This window comes from Falco rusticolus, chromosome Z, assembly GCF_015220075.1.
Source record: "Falco rusticolus isolate bFalRus1 chromosome Z, bFalRus1.pri, whole genome shotgun sequence".
Classification (NCBI taxonomy): domain Eukaryota; kingdom Metazoa; phylum Chordata; class Aves; order Falconiformes; family Falconidae; genus Falco; species Falco rusticolus.
The window spans coordinates 43943371-43961459 of NC_051210.1; the positions used below are offsets into that span (position 1 = coordinate 43943371).

The 18089-nt window shown below is 39.1% G+C and overlaps 1 protein-coding gene across 7 annotated transcripts in view; it reads right to left on the reverse strand.

The window, feature by feature from the left end:
- The window catches only part of CEP78 (centrosomal protein 78), a 30958-nt gene extending 13141 nt beyond the window's left edge, over positions 1 to 17817 (reverse strand). Inside the window, exons 1-12 of one of the 7 annotated variants that reach the window (XM_037373171.1) lie at positions 17511 to 17730; positions 15059 to 15333; positions 14736 to 14911; positions 14063 to 14135; positions 13441 to 13544; positions 12499 to 12673; positions 10504 to 10617; positions 10193 to 10257; positions 5789 to 5897; positions 4132 to 4267; positions 3136 to 3181; positions 1821 to 1964 (exon numbers count right to left, since the gene is read on the reverse strand). In XM_037373171.1, the coding sequence (XP_037229068.1) occupies positions 1821 to 1964; positions 3136 to 3181; positions 4132 to 4267; positions 5789 to 5897; positions 10193 to 10257; positions 10504 to 10617; positions 12499 to 12673; positions 13441 to 13544; positions 14063 to 14135; positions 14736 to 14911; positions 15059 to 15311 (1395 nt within the window). In that variant the 5' untranslated portion in view covers positions 15312 to 15333; positions 17511 to 17730. The other 6 variants (XM_037373174.1, XM_037373173.1, XM_037373172.1 and 3 more) reach the window with 6 other exon arrangements.
- Between the last annotated feature and the right edge of the window lie 272 nt (positions 17818 to 18089).

Below are 18089 nucleotides of genomic sequence, written 5' to 3' on the forward strand. Positions count from 1 at the left end.
GTCTCTCTTGCACTGAGCCCAGAACTGGACACAATACTCCACTGTGGTCTCACCAGCACTGAATACAGGGGATCACCTCCCTCAGCATTCCGGTAGTGTTCCTCCTAATGTAGTTGAAGATGCCACTCACCTTTGCCGCAAGGGGCACACCACGGCTTGTGTTTAACTTGGTGTCCACCATGACCCCCAGGGCCCTTTCTGCAATGCTGCTTTGCAGCTGCCCTCAGCATGGGGCTGTTCCTCCCCAGGTATACAACTCTGCATTTCTTGTTGAACTACGTGAGTTTTCTTCGCATTCAGCAAGTTGAATCAACTTGTCTTATGATGAGATAAATATGAAAAATACACTGAAGATACAAATGGAAAAGCACTTAAGGGACAGAGGGGAAACAGACCTCACAATTCAGTGGTGACAAGCTGTTGTTTGGTTCTGCCATAATGTGAGGCTTTGCTTTGCATCAGTGTAACAAAAAGGATGGGTGAGGCAAACAAACAGTTAAGACTGCTTAAACAGGGCTGTCAGACCTGCAACCATTGCCTAAAAAAATATTTTAGTTTTCAAATGAAAAAAAAAAAAAGAAAAAACAAACAGGAAAATCTGACATGCGCATGACATGGAATTCCATGATTCCAGGCACAATGCTCTTGATGAGACTGTTGTAGCCACCGTACAGCACAATGTCAGCATATTGCACATGACCCGTAATATGAATCACCTACAAAGAAGAAAGCTGCTATACAACTTTAAGTCCCAGTACCATGTGAAAACCTTGAAAATCTTCCTGAACAGAAGTTCTCAAGCGAATAAGAGAGTAGGCCTAAAGAAGTACACATCAGCTGAAAAAAAAGGCAGGTACATATTTATGCAGTATTTGTACAGTCCATTTGCCTTCCACAGTAACTCTTAAGCCACCCTAACTTTCCTATTGCATATATATCTGCAACAAGTTAAGTTTCAAGTTCACTTCACTTACATAAAGACAGCTATATGGTCATAAGATTTATATACATGAACTGTTAATTCATCCAGCATGGCACTCTCTGACAACTACCACCAAAACCAGACTGACCACAGGTCTCACTTTTAGCAGCATTCACTTGGAGGCAGTGCAAATTCTCCAAACAAAATTAATGCCCTGAGCCTGAGGCCGTTACTTTATAATAGTGCTAGATTACCTCAGAGGCATTACTGAGCCACTGAAACACACCCTTTGTTTTTCCCTGCTTTTGTAAGAACATTCCCTGTCATTTCCAGCAATACTCAGTCTCACTACTGCTAGTTTTTTAAAACTACCAAAGAAGTAGAGGGAATAATAAAAAGCAAATGAAAAAAGTTTGTTACCAAGCTCAATTATGTAACAGAGCTTTAACACACTTTGTTATTTTTTTAACTATTTTTACACAACAAACATTACAATATTTCAACTCTTAGAAATACCATTAAATTACATTTTTAAGGGAAATATTTAGAAGGAAATACTACAGGCAATAACACCAATCAAAAGATTTGTGAACCATGATTCAAGACTCAAACAAAGTCATTATGCATATTGCATCTCTGTATATTAAGTGAAGTTCTTATTATGGCTTTGATTTGACAATATGTTTATAGTGTACATTCAGAGACTAGAAATCCAGTGCATATTTGACACACATCTTTTGAGACAAAAACCTGTGTGACATAATGCAGGATAATTAAGTTATAGAGAAATCCTGCTCCATCACTGGTTATTAGCTTAACCGTAACTTTCTGAATAAAACTTGGTTTAATTGATATAATTCGCCTTTATAGAGTTTAAGGCACGGAACATGCTTCTTACTTGTAATTGCTGACACTTTGTCATGTTGATCTTATCTAATGATTTTGATGAATCAGGATGAAGGACAACATCATTTAAATCTTCTGTGTCTTCAGTTTCAGATGTAGAAGCGCTTTCTACTGTCACTTTCACAGGAATACCTGTCTAATTACATCAGAAAAGAAAAATACATCCATTCACAGCATTATACTGTGCAGTAAAAATCAAAAATTAAATAGTACCAAAAGTTTAATTTAAATGGAATCATTTCCCAGAGTTCCTTACAATGCATATACATGGACCAGCAATGCAATTTTGAAGTTAAATTGCATAAAACAATTATTAGAAAAAAGTGTATGTGTGCATATATGGGGTATATGTGGCAAGGATTTAGTAGCAGGGGCAGCTGCTGTGAGGAGCAGCCGGTGCTGTCCTGCACTGGACACAGCCATTTCCAGCTGGCTCCAACCAGCCCACCACAGGGCACAGCCTGGCCCCTCAGCCAAGAGAGGGGCACCTCAGGGAAAATGTATTTAGGAAAGGGTAAAAAATTCTAGACAAGCAGAAAAGAAGGGAACATAAATAGTGAGAAAGAGCAAAGCATCGGGCTTGGGGAAGGTGCTCCACGGTGGGGCTCACACCCACACTCCAGCCAGGGAAGACCCGATGTCAGAGCAGAGGGATGGGCCAAAGGAGCTGCGGCCTGTGGACAGTCTGTGCTGGACAGGTTTTCCCTAAGCACTGCAGCCATGCGAAGCCTATGCCTGAGCAGGGGATAAGTGTGCTGGCTTCAGCGACCATCAGACCTTCTGTGAGCCAATTTAATTCATTAATACACACTAACACACTTCTCCAGCTTTTCCCTGGTAGTTAGGGCAGGGGGGGAGATGGAAATAAAATGTGAAGAAGAATGAAGAAAGAGGGGATGTTTTGTCCCCTGCTGGTATGTTATGACAGTGGTTCACAGATGGGTGCAAACACAAGTATGCAGTCCAAAAGCAAAACGAGGAAAGAGGAACAGGGGTGCAGAACCTTTCAGAGAAAAATGCTGTTTATTCTCCTTATTGTCTCTGGAAGAACTGTACCCATACTCCAACCCACCTTGTTCATAAGGCTAAGAAACAAAAAGACAGTTTACTTTTATTTCTGTAACACTAAGTATCAAAGAAGTTTCAACCAAATGCAGGCATAAACTTATTTTGCAATTCTATGAGAGAGAAGCTTTAGAAGTATGTTCCAGTCCTAATTTTCAGACCGTAAGATTCTATTGAGATTACTTTCACTTTCTTTCAGACATTCATTTGCTAAATAAACCATCATATTAGAGACACAGTACCTGAATCTTCACTGGTAATTCTTCAGTATTATCCACTGTCCCTCCTCTAAAGTCAGAAAAAAACACTTCTGAGTAAAGTAAATTTATGTCATCATTGCTACTTTCATTTCCAAACACAGGATTCTAGGACAGGTGAAGCAGTAAGACTAAAACCAGCATCAGACATTGCACTGTATCCTTTAACACTCACTACATTCTCATTTTGTTCTATTAGTACTCCCACTTAATCATTAATTAGAGCAACATTACTGCATAGTAACGTTAATATCTTTAATAGGCATCTTGCTTAGCTAATTATTATGGACTAAAGTCAACAGGAGGATTTTGGTGTTCAGCATTGTGGAAGACAATTTTTGATAAAAATAGTTATAGAGCACTAAGTAATTTTTTGTTTAAATATTTATATAGCCTCCATTTTGAGAGGTCAAGGTCTAGAAAATCCATTTAAAACAAAAAAACTAACAAAAACTTTCAAAAGGAAGCATGAATAACAGTATTATGGTTTCCACCTATAATAAATTTTTAATTTTACTTCAGAGGACTTAGATGATCACAATAATTACACTGGCATTGGGAAGATGGAGCAGAAAGAAGAGGTGGAAAAAAACCTAGGCACCTCGAACTGGATGCTAGATCAACTATACTACCAGCTTAGGACACTAATTTGCATCTTCAGCTATGATAAGTCTGAGAAATCATTAGTAACAAGAGAACAAGCAAGGACGATGGGTTTGGGTTTTGGGTTTTTTTTTTGCTACACCTGAATACTCCTATGGCCATCAAATTACATCTTTTTGTGTACTTTAAAAACTTACTGGAATAGAATTTATGTAACAGCCTCAACATTTATATAAACAGAACAACATTATGGATACAATATGAAATTTTGTGTGTAACTTCTAAATATGTATTTCAAAAAACTAACACTGCTTTTACTACATGTATCATGCAGGTTTTATGCTTTAGTATTTTCCCTTGTACTATGAAAAACCTCACCTGCATCTCTTTGCCCGTTCTGCAGTCCGCCAAGGAAGGAAGCCTTTTGCACCCGGTGGTAGTGGTTTTGGTGAGTAACTGTCTTTCACAGAGGTATTTTTTCCCCCAGGACTTACAGACTTTTTAGGCTGTAATCCTGTATTGAACAGCAAGAATAGGAGAAAAGAGAATTCATTATACCCAGTTATTTACATATAAATTCACAGCTTACTGTTCATAAGTAAAGACTCCTTTTTAATAAAAGGAACTGTAGGAAATCTTTCAGCCTAATTTTCCTAAAGTGTTCAAAACCTTCTGTTTTGCTCCTCAGAAAGAAAGCTTATCTGCTTGCAATTGTAAGCTGGTATACTTACATCAACCTAACATAGCAGTTAAGTAAGACGCTGTTATTCAAAAAAGGAAGCAAAGTTTTGTAGTTGAAGAGGTTTATTCACATTAATAATTTCAGATATCTAACTCCATTGTCTCAGGTGGGAGCTTTGACAGGCCACAAAGACAATAAGGCTATCTGTTGTGCTTCAGATTGCCCTCTAGTGGCTGTAGTGTGAAGAAGGTTGATTTTGTAACTAGCAAAATGCTTGAAGATATAAAGCTGGTACTCATGTTGATTGCTTCTACAGAACACCAGCAATGACTGCACTGAAGAGGAATAATAACGACAAGTCATGCTCACTAGTCCAGTCTTCTATTGCTGTTGTTTAAAATTATACACTATGAGTCAAAGTAGATTCAGAATAAATATCTCATGTGGATGATCACTCTACCCCAGGCTCTGTCTGAGTCAGAAACTAACAAGCCCAGAAAACCATTCACCTAGTATTTCATATAGTAAAACTAGTGAGAAGTCAGGTTATTGTTTCTCTGAGATAAAACCCCTAATTTTTTAATGATAAAAATAAGGATAAAGAAAAATTATAAAGATGCTCATTTTAATGATAAACAACAAAAAAACCCCAACTGTAATTGTCAGGCATTTTCTTCTTCTATCACCCTTATCACCACAGTTCATTTGTACACAGACTTCAACTTGATTTATGCTTACCTCTGCTTCCAAATAACTACAGCAAAGATGATGAAAGACAGGCACATGTATTACAGTGAAATTTATACTCTTACTGAAAACTAGTGTATTGCAGCTATCAGTACTGAATTATATATATTCAAATTACCCATGTTATTTTAAACATACTAGTTTTCATAACTTTACATGAAGTTAAAAAAAAAAATCTTAGAACATTTTGTACATCAGTAAAAAAATGCATGCTTGCTTCTTCGGGCAGAGGATGGTCTCCTACAGCAGGGTTACAACATCAGAAGAACTAGGCAACTTACTACCGCCAAAAAGCTCGTGAAAAGGATGTGCTCAGAATAAATACGTGCAGTGCTTCCACATATTTAAGTTGGCATATCCTACCATTTTTCCAGCCACATATCTAGCAGCACTAGAAACTCGAGCATATTTCCTACAGAAAAACACTGATGGTAGAAAAGACATTATTGAATTAAGAATATATGAATTCTTTTTGAAGACAAGTATTCTGCAAAACACTGACATTTAGATGCATCGTATATTTTATAATTAAAGCTCTTAAACACTAAAAGATTATTTTGTAGACAAAACTTACTCCAGTCAGAGAAAATAAACACAGTATATTACCAATACGAATAGTAGCTTTTCCTTTTCGACCACTTCCTAGGATAATAGTTCTTTTCTTTGGTCTAGTTTTCAAAGCATCCTTGGAAGATGGAGACGTCAGCCACTTATACTGGAAAAAAATTTTTAAAGACAAACTGGTTTAGTAACTGATATTTAAAGAGATGCTCATTTAAGATTCGAGAAGGTTTTGTCAGATACATGGAGAATACTGATAGTTACAGAAAACGTAATAAACTGTAAAATTAAGGAAAAACAAAAATCCCACAAAACCCCAATTCAAACACAGATTCAATGCAACTGAATGCTACATTATCAGAAAGCGTTCCCAACACACCACTATAATATCCCATTGAATATTTTCCTCTCTCTTGTGCAAAACACTTCTTTTATAGCAAAAGAAGGGGCACCAACCCTATAGAAAGGAAACTGACGTTTGAATTTCATTCTCAGAAAGCTGGCTTGTTAGGAATGACTGGCTCAAGCCAAAGTTTTTGAGAGTAATAAGAGCTTCCCTAACATGATTTTGTATTACCAATAAAGTTAGTATTTTAAAAAAATACAAAGTTTAATTTTCACTGCCTGTAATGAAAATTCACCCTCACACAGTGAAAGTCACCAAACTAAAATTAAGACACAGTGACAATCAAAGGCAACTGATGTACTTCATACTTCCTTCCCAGTCAGCAACAGCTCTATTCTTAAAGGTTCCCCTCTACCCAATAAAAGTTTTATTATTCCACATAGATATTCTTAAGTTACACTGTCACTTATTTTTCAGTGTGCATCAAGCTATGTTAATACAAAGTTTCATGCTGAAGCAACCACCAAAGGAAACGCAGCTGATAATAACACACAGCTTCTATCAGCCCTAAATCCCGCATTAGAGTACTAGGAACAGTAGGCCAAAGTTATTCCCACCTAATGCACAGCAAAGACTAAAATGCCATTACCATGCTCTAACTAACCAAGTTTAGTCCAAGTTTATCACTGGCAAGAAAAACTTTCTCTTTTTGTTTTTTTAAACTTTGGACTCAAATATTCCTTATGTAAGTTTTGCTGGGTCTGCAGATGGATGTAGCCCCTGAGACAAGTGAATTGTTCACTTTAAAATAAAAAATAGACAAAAAGAGCAAAATTAAATTGTAACTTCTAAGAGCAAGAGTATCTTAATTTTCTTTTACTACACACATAAAAGTGCACTATACTAGGTTAAACCTAAAGCTCATCTAGCCCAGTAGCCTGTCTCTTGTCTAGATTCCTGCTACTGTTGTACAACACCTAAGCATAAAGACAGTAAATTTATTAAGACAGGGTTGAAAAATGACTAAATCCTGGAGCTGAGACTATGAAAGCAACTTGTTTTATAGACACATTCAGTGGGTTTCTCCTTTAAGTTACTCAGTCTCCCCCAGAATCTGCACAAACTTTCATCACTTACTACATTCAATCATATCTGCCTTTATAATCCACTACACTAGCTACACAGTGCTGCTAGGATAATACAACTTTCTTTTTTAGCTGCCCATCAAATTTAAAGGCATCCATTAGCAGTAGGCCTCTCTTCTTCAAAGCTGAAAACCCAGCCCAAAAGGCAAGCATCTACATGCTACTGAAAAGCAAAGAGAAACAACCAGCTTTTATGCTGAACAGGATGGAAGGGCTGCTGTGACTGGTCTCCAGTAAGCAAGTGGTCACAGTATACTATATAACAGCTCTTTGTGGGAGCCAAGACATGATCTTTTGTAGTTATGATGCCTTACTACTACAAGGCCATTCAAAAGCCCAACAAACTTCTCTTTGTGAAGCAACACAGCAGCACCTCAACATATTTTCTGCATAAGGAAAACCATGGAATTGACACAACAGGTGCCATGGTGAGATGGTACAGAGTGCAGCTCTGCCACTTCTCAATACAAATTCAACACTTCACTGAGTTTTACTCGTAAGAAATATGACCATTAGCCTTTGGCATGATAAAAAGCTGAGATTAGAGGTAGATGAAACTGCAGACAGTACTAGGTATGATCATCCATGCAACTCTTTAGTTATCTGTGGGTGAGACATGGTATGAGTTAGGCCACTTGCTGCAAGAGTAAGTGACAGATTAGCTTCACACAGAAAATTACATCTTACACCTTGCGTTCAAGTCTCTACACACAGGCTAAACAGTCCAATTGACTCTTCATTTTCTATCAATATGAAATCCAGATCTCTAGCAACTACAACAGGTAAAATAAAACAAAATTCCTATTAAATTAAATAATTCCAAAGATAAATACCCCTGTTCTCTCCACTACAAAAAATACACCAGCACATCTTTCTAAAACCTCACATACTTGGGAGAACACAGATAACAAAAGTATGCCAACTGACTGCATTCTGTTCAACAAGCTTAAGCTACAAGGAACAAACATTGCTTCTTTAAATTTGTAAACTTAGTCTACAACTGATCCCCCACAAACAAAATCATGGAAAATCTGAAAAATAACTGAAATTTTTGATTATGATAAAACTTGTTAAAAACTAGAAAGAACCAGAGTGTTGGTTACATCCAGAATTTAGAACGTTATTAGGATTCTCACAAATACATTCAATTGGTTTTCACTTGTATGCTGTTTTTTTAAAATCATACAGCTGAACTTTGACTACTGACAGAATGAAGAAAGTCCTTGCAGTTCTTTCTGCAACACAGCTTAGTGACCAACTGTCTGTCTTCATTAACACCTCTGACAATTTATTAATTTATTCCCTGCATTTTCACTCCTTAAAAAAAGATAGAAAACCACTAAAAAACAACACACCACCGACAGCTACACACAGGACAAAACCCCACATTGCTGACTTTCAATATAGAGTACATCAAGATACCACCTCAAAGGAACTCAACTGTTTTTCTCTTCGTAATATCCAGGCTTCTGCAACTGAGCTCAAAAACAACTGTAACTCCTAGATAAGGGTAGTAAGTATTTCAGTTTCAAAAGAGTATCAACCTCAACATCAAATGTTTGCACTGATCTTGCTAAACAGGTGGATTATCCCTTTTTGAGTGCCTGGACTGTTCCCATGATAAACAGCAAATGTTATTTACAACAGCCTAGTCACAGAGCTTAGGAAATAAAGGATCTAGGCTGTTTTTATTTGTGGAACAAGCAAGGTTATTTAGAAAGCTGCTGGTCTGTTGTGTTTTGTTCATATTGTTTGTTAACAAGGTATGAAGAATTACTAGCATCCCTAATAGAACTTAAGATACTGCACTACCTGGATGAATATAAAACAAATGTCTTTCAGTCGAGTGATCTCTTAGTACATGGAAAATTCCCCAGAAAGCTGCTTCTTTTCATGGTTCAGCTTTCCAATCATCTTGAGCATCTCCAGGCAGATGCTATTTTCATGTGATCCCTGCAATACTTTGTAAGCATTGATTGCATCTGCCAAGGAGAAAAAAAGTACTCCTTCACACCCCTCAATTTCTCCAAAGAAAGTCTTTCATTGAAACGGGGAACTGTATTAATCCTCAAGGAATTCTACACACAAACTTCTCATTTTATCATGTACTACCTACAGATCCACAACTCTGACTTTTAAAACTTTTCAAATCCAAAAGAGCAGTAAGTTCCAGAACAAGAACTGGGATTGTTGCAGCTGTGTAAAAACAAGAACAAGAGCGCACTCATTTGTTTGCTGTCTCCTTTGGGAACTGAATCCGATTTCTGTATTATAAACAAAAGATTCAGCACTTAAACAGTGTATCTGATCATAAGTAGTCCAGACATTCAGTTTATGCGTGTTCCTGTAAATTCTCTATGGACTAGTAGATAAAGATGGCAAGAAGCTCTGTACTTTAACTAAACTCTGGTTTCTTAGATGGTTTGCACTCAAAAGGAGTCTTTAGCAAATTTTTAAAAAGTCTTAACTATGTAAATTATTGACAAAAAATAAGTTTCAACATAAATTAAGTATTGAATTTTAAATTGTGATTTCCTTTTCTTTTAAATGAAAAGTGATTATTACTATGTTAACCAGACATATGAAGTAGAAAGCCTTCCAGCAGTCTAGCAGCAGTATTTACTTAACGTTCTGTGGTAAGGCTGAAGTATATGCATACGTTTCCATTTTTATCTTCCTTAAATTGATATCCTGTTTTTTTTACAGGTTACATCTTGAATAACATAAGAAATCATACAAAATGTCCAATACAATATCATGTTGCTGCTAGTGTTTTTAGTTTTTCTCTTCATAGTGGTTTTTGTTTGGTTTTTAAGCTGCTTAAAAGTCAGACTTCTGTTTATTAGCAGAATAACTGTTTTAGATTCATTTTGAACAGTCATCCTTTTAAAAAACTTCAAAAAGCAATGGCAGCTAAGAAGAAAACCCCAAACTCACTCCCAAATGCCTAAGACATACCTCTGAGTTAGCACTATTTCCATTCATAAGAACTCTTTCAATTATGTTTTTCATCATAACGTGATCTAGAACAAATTAAGATACCTTATTAAGAATTTCCTGTATGATAAGTATGCAAACAAACAGATCACTGAATAAGCGGTACACATTACCCACCCTGCTCCCCTCCCCCATTTTAAAAGTTTAGCAATATACTGTTGCAGGTTTTTTCCTTAAAAGTGAGATGTTTTTTTCACCCAGAGTTACTGGGGAAAGCAAACACACACACAAACAAAAACACAAAGCTGACACAGGTAGATGCAGATACATACCAATTAATGGATTTTTTCTTATATCAAGAACCACTAATGATGTATTAGTTTGAAGAGCATCTAATAATGACCTTGCTCCTTCATTGGATATTCCACACTGCTGCAAATCAAGTGCTAAAATGTTTAAGGAGGTAAAAGAAAAAATAAATTTAGTGTCATAACCTGTAGTCAATACCTAATACAGTTAATCCATACCTGCTGAAAACCTCCATTTCACAGAACACGAAGCATGAGAAAAGAGAACAAATAACAGCTATGTGTAACAACAAGGATATTACTTTCAGAGAAGAAAACTAGAAATTTAAATCAGTATTATAGATAAACGTTAAGAAATAACTGCTGAACAACTACAAAGGAAGGAAAATAAAATCACAGTTTAGTCACTGTTCTTGACAATTCCTAGTAGACGTAATATTCCCAGCTACCAATTAATTCAACTGCTCAAGGTAACATCCTATGTACAAACACACTACTTGTGCCTAAAAAGTCTGAGTCAATGCTTCTACAAGTTCATTGCTTGCTCACATGAATAAGTTAGGTGGTCACCATGAAATAGTACTATCGTGGCTTTGGCGTTGATTCCACAATGCACATGTATAACAGAATGGTTGAGGATGGAAGGGACCTCTGGAGGTCATCTTACTGAACACTGCTCAAGCAGGCTCACTTAAAGCCAGTTGCCCCATATTGTGTCCAGACAGCTCTTAAAGACCTCTAAGGATGAAGACTCTACAACCACTGCAGGCAACCTGTGACAGTATTCGGTCAGTCTCACAGTAATGAAGTGTTTCTTGAGGTTCAGGAGGAAACTCCAGTGTTTCAGTCTGTCCCCACCTCCTCTTGCCCTGTCACCAGTGGAAAGAGCCTGGCTCCACCTTCTTTATACCCTCCCTTCAGATATTTGTATGCCTTAATGAGACCTACCCTGAGCCTTCTCTTCTCCAGCCTGAACTGTCCCAGCTCCTTCAGCCTTTCCTGAAATGACAGTTGCTCTAGTCCCTTCACCATCTTAGTGGCCCTTCACTGGACAATCTAATAGTTCCAACTCTCTCCTGTACAGGGGAGCCCACGTCTGGCCTCACCAGTGCTGAGTAGAGAGGAAGGACCACCTCTCTCAACCTGCTCTCAAGTCTCTGCCTAATGCAGCCCAGGATACCATTAGCCTGCAACAAAGGCACGTGGCTGGCTCATGGTCAGCTTGCTGTCCACCAGCACCTCCAGGACCCTTCCTGCAATGCTGCTTTCCAGCCACACAGCCCCTGTGTGTTCTGGCACATGGGATTATCTTTCCCAGGCACATGACTGCACTTCCTTTTGTTAAACTTCATGAGGTTCCTCCATCAGCCCATTTCTCCAGGCTGTTGAGGTCCCTCTGGATGGCTGCACATCCCCACCTTCCCAGGGATCAATGTAAGGCTGATTGGCCTGTAGCTCCCCCTGGGTCTTTCCTCCCAGCCTTTTTTGAAGATAGGAGTGACATTTGCTATACTCCAATCCTCAGGCACCCCTCCCCATTACCATGATGCCCTCAAAGATTATTGACAGTGGCCTCAAAACAACATCAGCCAGCTCCCTCAGCACCTGTGGATGCATCCCATTAGGGCCTATGGACTTCTGTATGTCCAGTTTGCTTAAGCATTCTCTAATCTGATACTCTTCAATCAGTATGCATGTTACCTGTACACCTGGCGCTCAAACTATAAAACAATTTCAGCATGTAAGTATTTGACTTACACGACCACCATTAGTCATTTTGGACAGATACACTGTAGAATAAATTACTTCTCCAAAATACTGGAGGGCAATACTAGATGACACAATGGTATTCAGATACTCTGACAATTCAAAAAAGGAAGAGAAATTTCAATGAAAAAAAAAGATTACTCTTCCCCAGCCAAACAGCAAGTTACTCTTCTGGCTACATTTGCTATAACTGAGAATTTTAAGTTTTCTGCCTGCCACTCCTATATCTTAAGAGTCAATATTACACAATACCTTTTAGCCAAAGGTCCTCTCCTAGACAGTCTGCAAAGGCACTTGCTCCTCTATCCCCAACAAGCATGTTGCAATTGAAAGTAATCCGCCTCAAGCCAGTCATATAGTCAAGGTCAGGTCTCCTGTAACGTAGGCTTTCAGCCCAAGCTTCACCATGTCTTTTCATTGCCTGGTACTTTGCAGACAAAGAAGGTGTTACCAAGTGCAAGGGCAAAGCCAATATTGATGACAAGATCACAAGTTATCTTTGTTCGTAATTGATGTTTAATGGTTTGAGTGCTGATACAAGAAACAGTTATACCATTTCCGAGTTCAAGAAACACAAGTAACTTTTAAACATTACAGTTAAGTCATGTTTATTCTGACCATCTGATTTGCAATGTTAAATATTAAATATGGCTAAAAACCATCTTACTACCTTATTTTGGCAGACAGACACTTTCAATGCATCTTGAATAGGATATACACACTAGGAGATTATGTGCTTTCACGCAAACTAATGTTAACATTAATCAGAATATTGTACTAGTCACAAGATTAGAAGCGACTAGTTAACTAATTAGTAAACTGTAAACTCAATTATTCTTACCCAGTGTTTAAGAACACTTAAACATTCTTCAAAATTTGTGACAACGAAAGACATACTTCCCAAAATAGGCATCAGACACTTACAACCCTAATCCTCATTTAAAGAAAATAAATCAGTCTGAACTGTTATTTGCTTAACTGATGTTTACTAAGAAATACCACATTTAAATCCCACACCAGTAAATTAAGCTACCTGTGGCAAAGTCACAAATTGCAGGAGGACTATTCACATACTTCAGATATGCTGCTCACAAAGTACTTTGATGGATTTAGAGGTTGAAAGTAGAAGAAAAAATAATCAAATGTGTTCACATTCTTGTGAACATTTGGTTCTAAGAAAGGTGATTAAATTACCTTTAATACATTTGCTATATGTTCTGCCCCTCGCCATGTGAGGCTACATCCTGTGAAGTTTACATATCTGATAGTAGCTGAATTCTTTACACTCTGACAGATTGCTGAAGGAAACAAAAGCATGCATATCATCTACACCACAGCCAGACGATCAGAACACACTTTTTCACTGTTATATTAAGAAGCTGAATCAGCTTCAACAGGCAAAAGGCTCGACAAAGAACTAGTGTTGAATACAAAGCGTATTTCAAATACATTTATGCTCAAAGGTCATATATTTCTAGTACAAGTGTTTAGCAAAGACTGTACAAACAAGCTAAACAAGCTAGAACAACTTCTGTAAACATGAACACATCAAGAAAGAGTTAATCTTAAACAAATATTATGACTGTTGCTTTAAATAAAAGTATAAACATAATTATAAAGTAGTATGGCTATTTACTAGCACCAAGTGAGGAAATTCAAGTCTTTAAATGTTGATAAGTCACATAGAATAAAGATTGTTATTTTAGTCACTATATACAAATTTAAAACAGGAATGAAATTATTGAAAAAACTTACGTATTTAAAGGACTAAAAAAAAGGGGGAAGTATATTTACATGTTTTTGATCCTGAACTTACTTTCTAATCCTCTGTCTCCAATTGGACAGTAGGCTAAAGAGACACTCTCCAGAGATGAAGCTGTGGCCAAACCCTTCAGAATAAAAGCAATGTTTGTTAACTGGCTTGAAAAGCAAAAACACAGAGAAAAGACCAAGTCATCCAAGCTGCTCAGACCTCCCTGCACGCCCTACAAGAAACTCTAGGGGTTTCAGAGGAAGATCAAAACAAGTGAACCCTAAAGCTCTCTTTAAGCCGGGGAGCTGCAGCTTACAGGCAACAAGCAGCAATCTCCTTTCATAGAAGCCACTCATGAGCAAACCAGACAGTGTTGCAATAACACATCTTGAAGACCTGTTTTCATCTCCTTGGTGTCCCTCAATTTGCCTTCTATTATGTACATGCACAGAAGTTTCAGTCACAAGCTTACGTTATATGCCGCAAACACATGGTATAGATGTTGCTATGATCTTTCTAATAAGCCCTGATGAATCAGGGCAAGGGAAGGTTATGTGATTTTGACAGGTTCAGCAAAACTAGGCTATACTAAATGTCGCAGCAGAGTAATTCATATCATGGATAACACAACAGTATCTTAGAAAGAACATCCCTGTCTGTGATTATAATTTCATTGCTACTTCTCTACATTCTAAGCATATTTTCCATTTATTTGTATACTAATATATATTCTCACCTTTGTTAAAAGTATTAGATCTCTCTCCCTCAGAAGCAAACCCTGCAGTTCTAAATTTTTTAGTACATCTGATACACTGAGACAGCTTTTGACAGCTTTGCATAGTTGGCCAGTCAAGTCTTTTGATCGAATTGCTGGAATTCTCCTTCTAAAGTATGTTTTGTATCTTTCAACACCTAGTAAACAACAAAAATTAACCATCAGTAAAATCCAGTCACTTTTGACTTAAAATTCCTTAGGTATTACAATTCCTCCCCCATGTATTCAATCACAAAAAAATGCGTATATCAACATATTTATCTTTTACAGCCATCACTACAAACCTGATTCTTCAAGACCCTGTTGATGATAACTTCTTATTCCAATAGAAGTCAGAGTCTTATTATGCCTGACAGCATTCAGAAGTGGTGCCCAATCAGCAGCTTTGATGCGATCTACAGTTAGGTCAAGAGCACCCTGAGTCAGGTTAGCCTTCACAGCTTTCAGTGGGACAGAGCCTTGAAGAGCACAAAGATGTTCATAGTGCGAGTAGAAATCCTGCATGCACTGTCTTCTTATTTTGACTGACTCAATCATTCCTTTTATGTGACAAACGTCTCTAAAATAAAGGAGGGAAAAAATAAAAAGATATAAACTTTTTCCAATGTATAGTTGATTTCACAACAGTCTCAATTCAACATGCATACCCAAAACATGAGTATGTTCATGTATACCATATAGCATTTACATGTCTTTGATATGGCAGCTAAAACATTGATGCTCACTGTGTAAGTAGAGCTGAATGCATAAGAGGGTGGAAAAAAAAACAACAAACAACCCACATTTTTATTCTCCCACACAAATAGGAATACCCAAAACACAAAAGGCCTAATGTTCAAGCACTAATTGCTGTAAAGTTCTTGTTTTCATCTCAAAATTTAATTCTGTAGTGTCAGCATCTGCACACTCCTGAAAGCCTTGGACACTCCCTGATCCAAGATCAAGGGATACCAATGATGATTCCATACAGAACTAGCAGTGAGCTTCTCTGCTACTTTATTCAAAAGTCTAAATTCTCATAACACAGAATAACATGTGTGTTTTCATAAATAGTTTTGCCATTGCTTACCTTATACACTTATCTCAGTGTAAGGATAAACACTTTTCAGGCTAAGTTTCTGTTAACACATTAGTGCCTGCATAGCAAAACAGTACTAACCCCAAGCAGAATCTACATACTGCTACTGCTATGCCACAGCTATTAAGTAATTCCACAGCCTCAACAGGAATATCTGTCAATATATTCAGAAGACCCATTTATTCATCTATTTATTTATTACTCAAGACAGCATTAACTATGCCATATGGGATATCAAACATTGTTCACACCGCGAACATTTTTTTTTCATATTGTTAAACACTAGAAGTCTTCCCAAACACTCTGCATGTCAACAGCGGACAAGAATTACTGGATACGTACAATCATGTGAGGACAGTCATTTGTAAGAATTTAATTTAGAATTTTAAAAATCACATTATTAGTATTTAGATGATTTAAACTTATTAATTATAGGAATAGAAACTCTAATAATAGTTCCTCTATAGCTTTTTATTTCTTTTTTTTAGCATTAGATAATGATCACACTGTGGCCACAGGAACAGGAATGACTACACTGTAATCCAACACTTCAGCTTCAAGAAGTGACCATCAGTTGTAAAGCACCACTGACTTCAGGTGATGTATTGATGCACAACATTATTAGCCTTTTAAGGTTTATTAGCCTTTTAAGCAACATGCTTTCACCGTGACTTTCATGGCAACACCTGAATAACACACCTCTAACTGAAGTAAAGAAAGGAGCTCTTGGCCCTAGCACCAAAGTTTAACGCACTTGCAGGCAGAAAGGCAAAAGGTCAAACTAAGCAGACCCACAATAACTTCCAATTGAGAAAAAACTATGTAAATGAGAACTCTTCTGCATGGAAGTTAGTCCATCTGATGCAATCCTAGAACACCATGACTGGCTCTAACAATATACACAGGGGACTATAGTCTACCATCTCTCTCCATACAGAAGCAAGAAGACATCAGATGATACTAGCTGGTGACAAATCAAAATAAAAATTAAAAAAAGAAACAAAGTACATTGGGAAACTGAGAAATCCAGTCCTATGTTAAGTTTTTAGGAAGCTGTAAGTTTACAGCAATTCAAAAGACAGCTAGGCAAACATCTAAAGGGGAGGGGGGGGAAATTCCATACAAGACCTCCGACCACCAAAACAATGACCATGCCCTACATCCGGAACTGCAGAACACACACAGGAAGCTTAACCACATGCTTATTTCTCTTCTACACTTTATTAAGCATGCCCTGATGGTCTGCTGGGGCTAAACACTTATCTGACCTGCCGGATCACCATTAAGTATATAATACAGCATCCACCTAACATACGCAAATAACTCCGGTTACAACTGGGTAAAATAGTTTTTTTTTCATTTTTCACCCGCCAAATACTGCCACCAAGTCCGAGAACTACCTCAGTGCTCCGTTTCCTCAAAAAAGTACACCGTTACACCAGCACGGACGGCGGACCGCGTTGTTCGCTATCAGCCACAGAGATACGAGAGAGGCGCTTGTGGGGGGCGGGGGAGCAGCGACAGTCGTTCCCCCCCAACCCGCCGGTCCCACCTTCTCGGAAGCGGCCTACAGCCGGCCCCTGCGGATTCCCAGACGGGCCACCAGCCCCCTGCCCCACCCCTCCGTCGTGACACGGACACAATCGCCCAGGAGTTACCCGCCTTCTTCCCTGCCCCGGCCCCGCAGGCCGCGATCCGCCGCTGAAGCGCGCCGCCGGCCTCAGCGGCAGACCCGCACCTCCTCCCGACCCGCCGGCGGCCGCAAACCGTTACAGGAGCCGCCCGCCTCCGCACGGCGCTGGGCCGGTTTCCCTGGGATCCCAACCGCCGCCGGCCCGCCCGCCGCCACGTAGCGCGCGAGGCTGCCGCCCCCCCACCTCCTGCTCTCACATTCAAAATGGCCGCGCCCAACGGCCAGGCCGCGTCGCTCCGCCCCGCCCCGCCCCTCGCCGCTGCAGGTGCGTGGGCGTTCTTTGCCGCCGTAACCGTCGCACGAGGGGCGGGGCATTCCCAGCGCGCCGCCAGCCTCGCTTCGGGACGGGGCGCGCTTATTGGCCACGGCGGAGCTGGGGGGTGGGTGCTGGCGGCGGCGAGTCCTGAGGGTGCTTGGGGCCCCCCTGCCCCGTTCTGGCCGGGCTCTCGTGGCGGGGCTGTGCGCGCCGTTCCCGCGGCCTCCACGTTCCCGCGGGCGCTGGTACCCGAGCGCAGGCCGGTGGCGCGGCGCGCCCGCCGCCGGG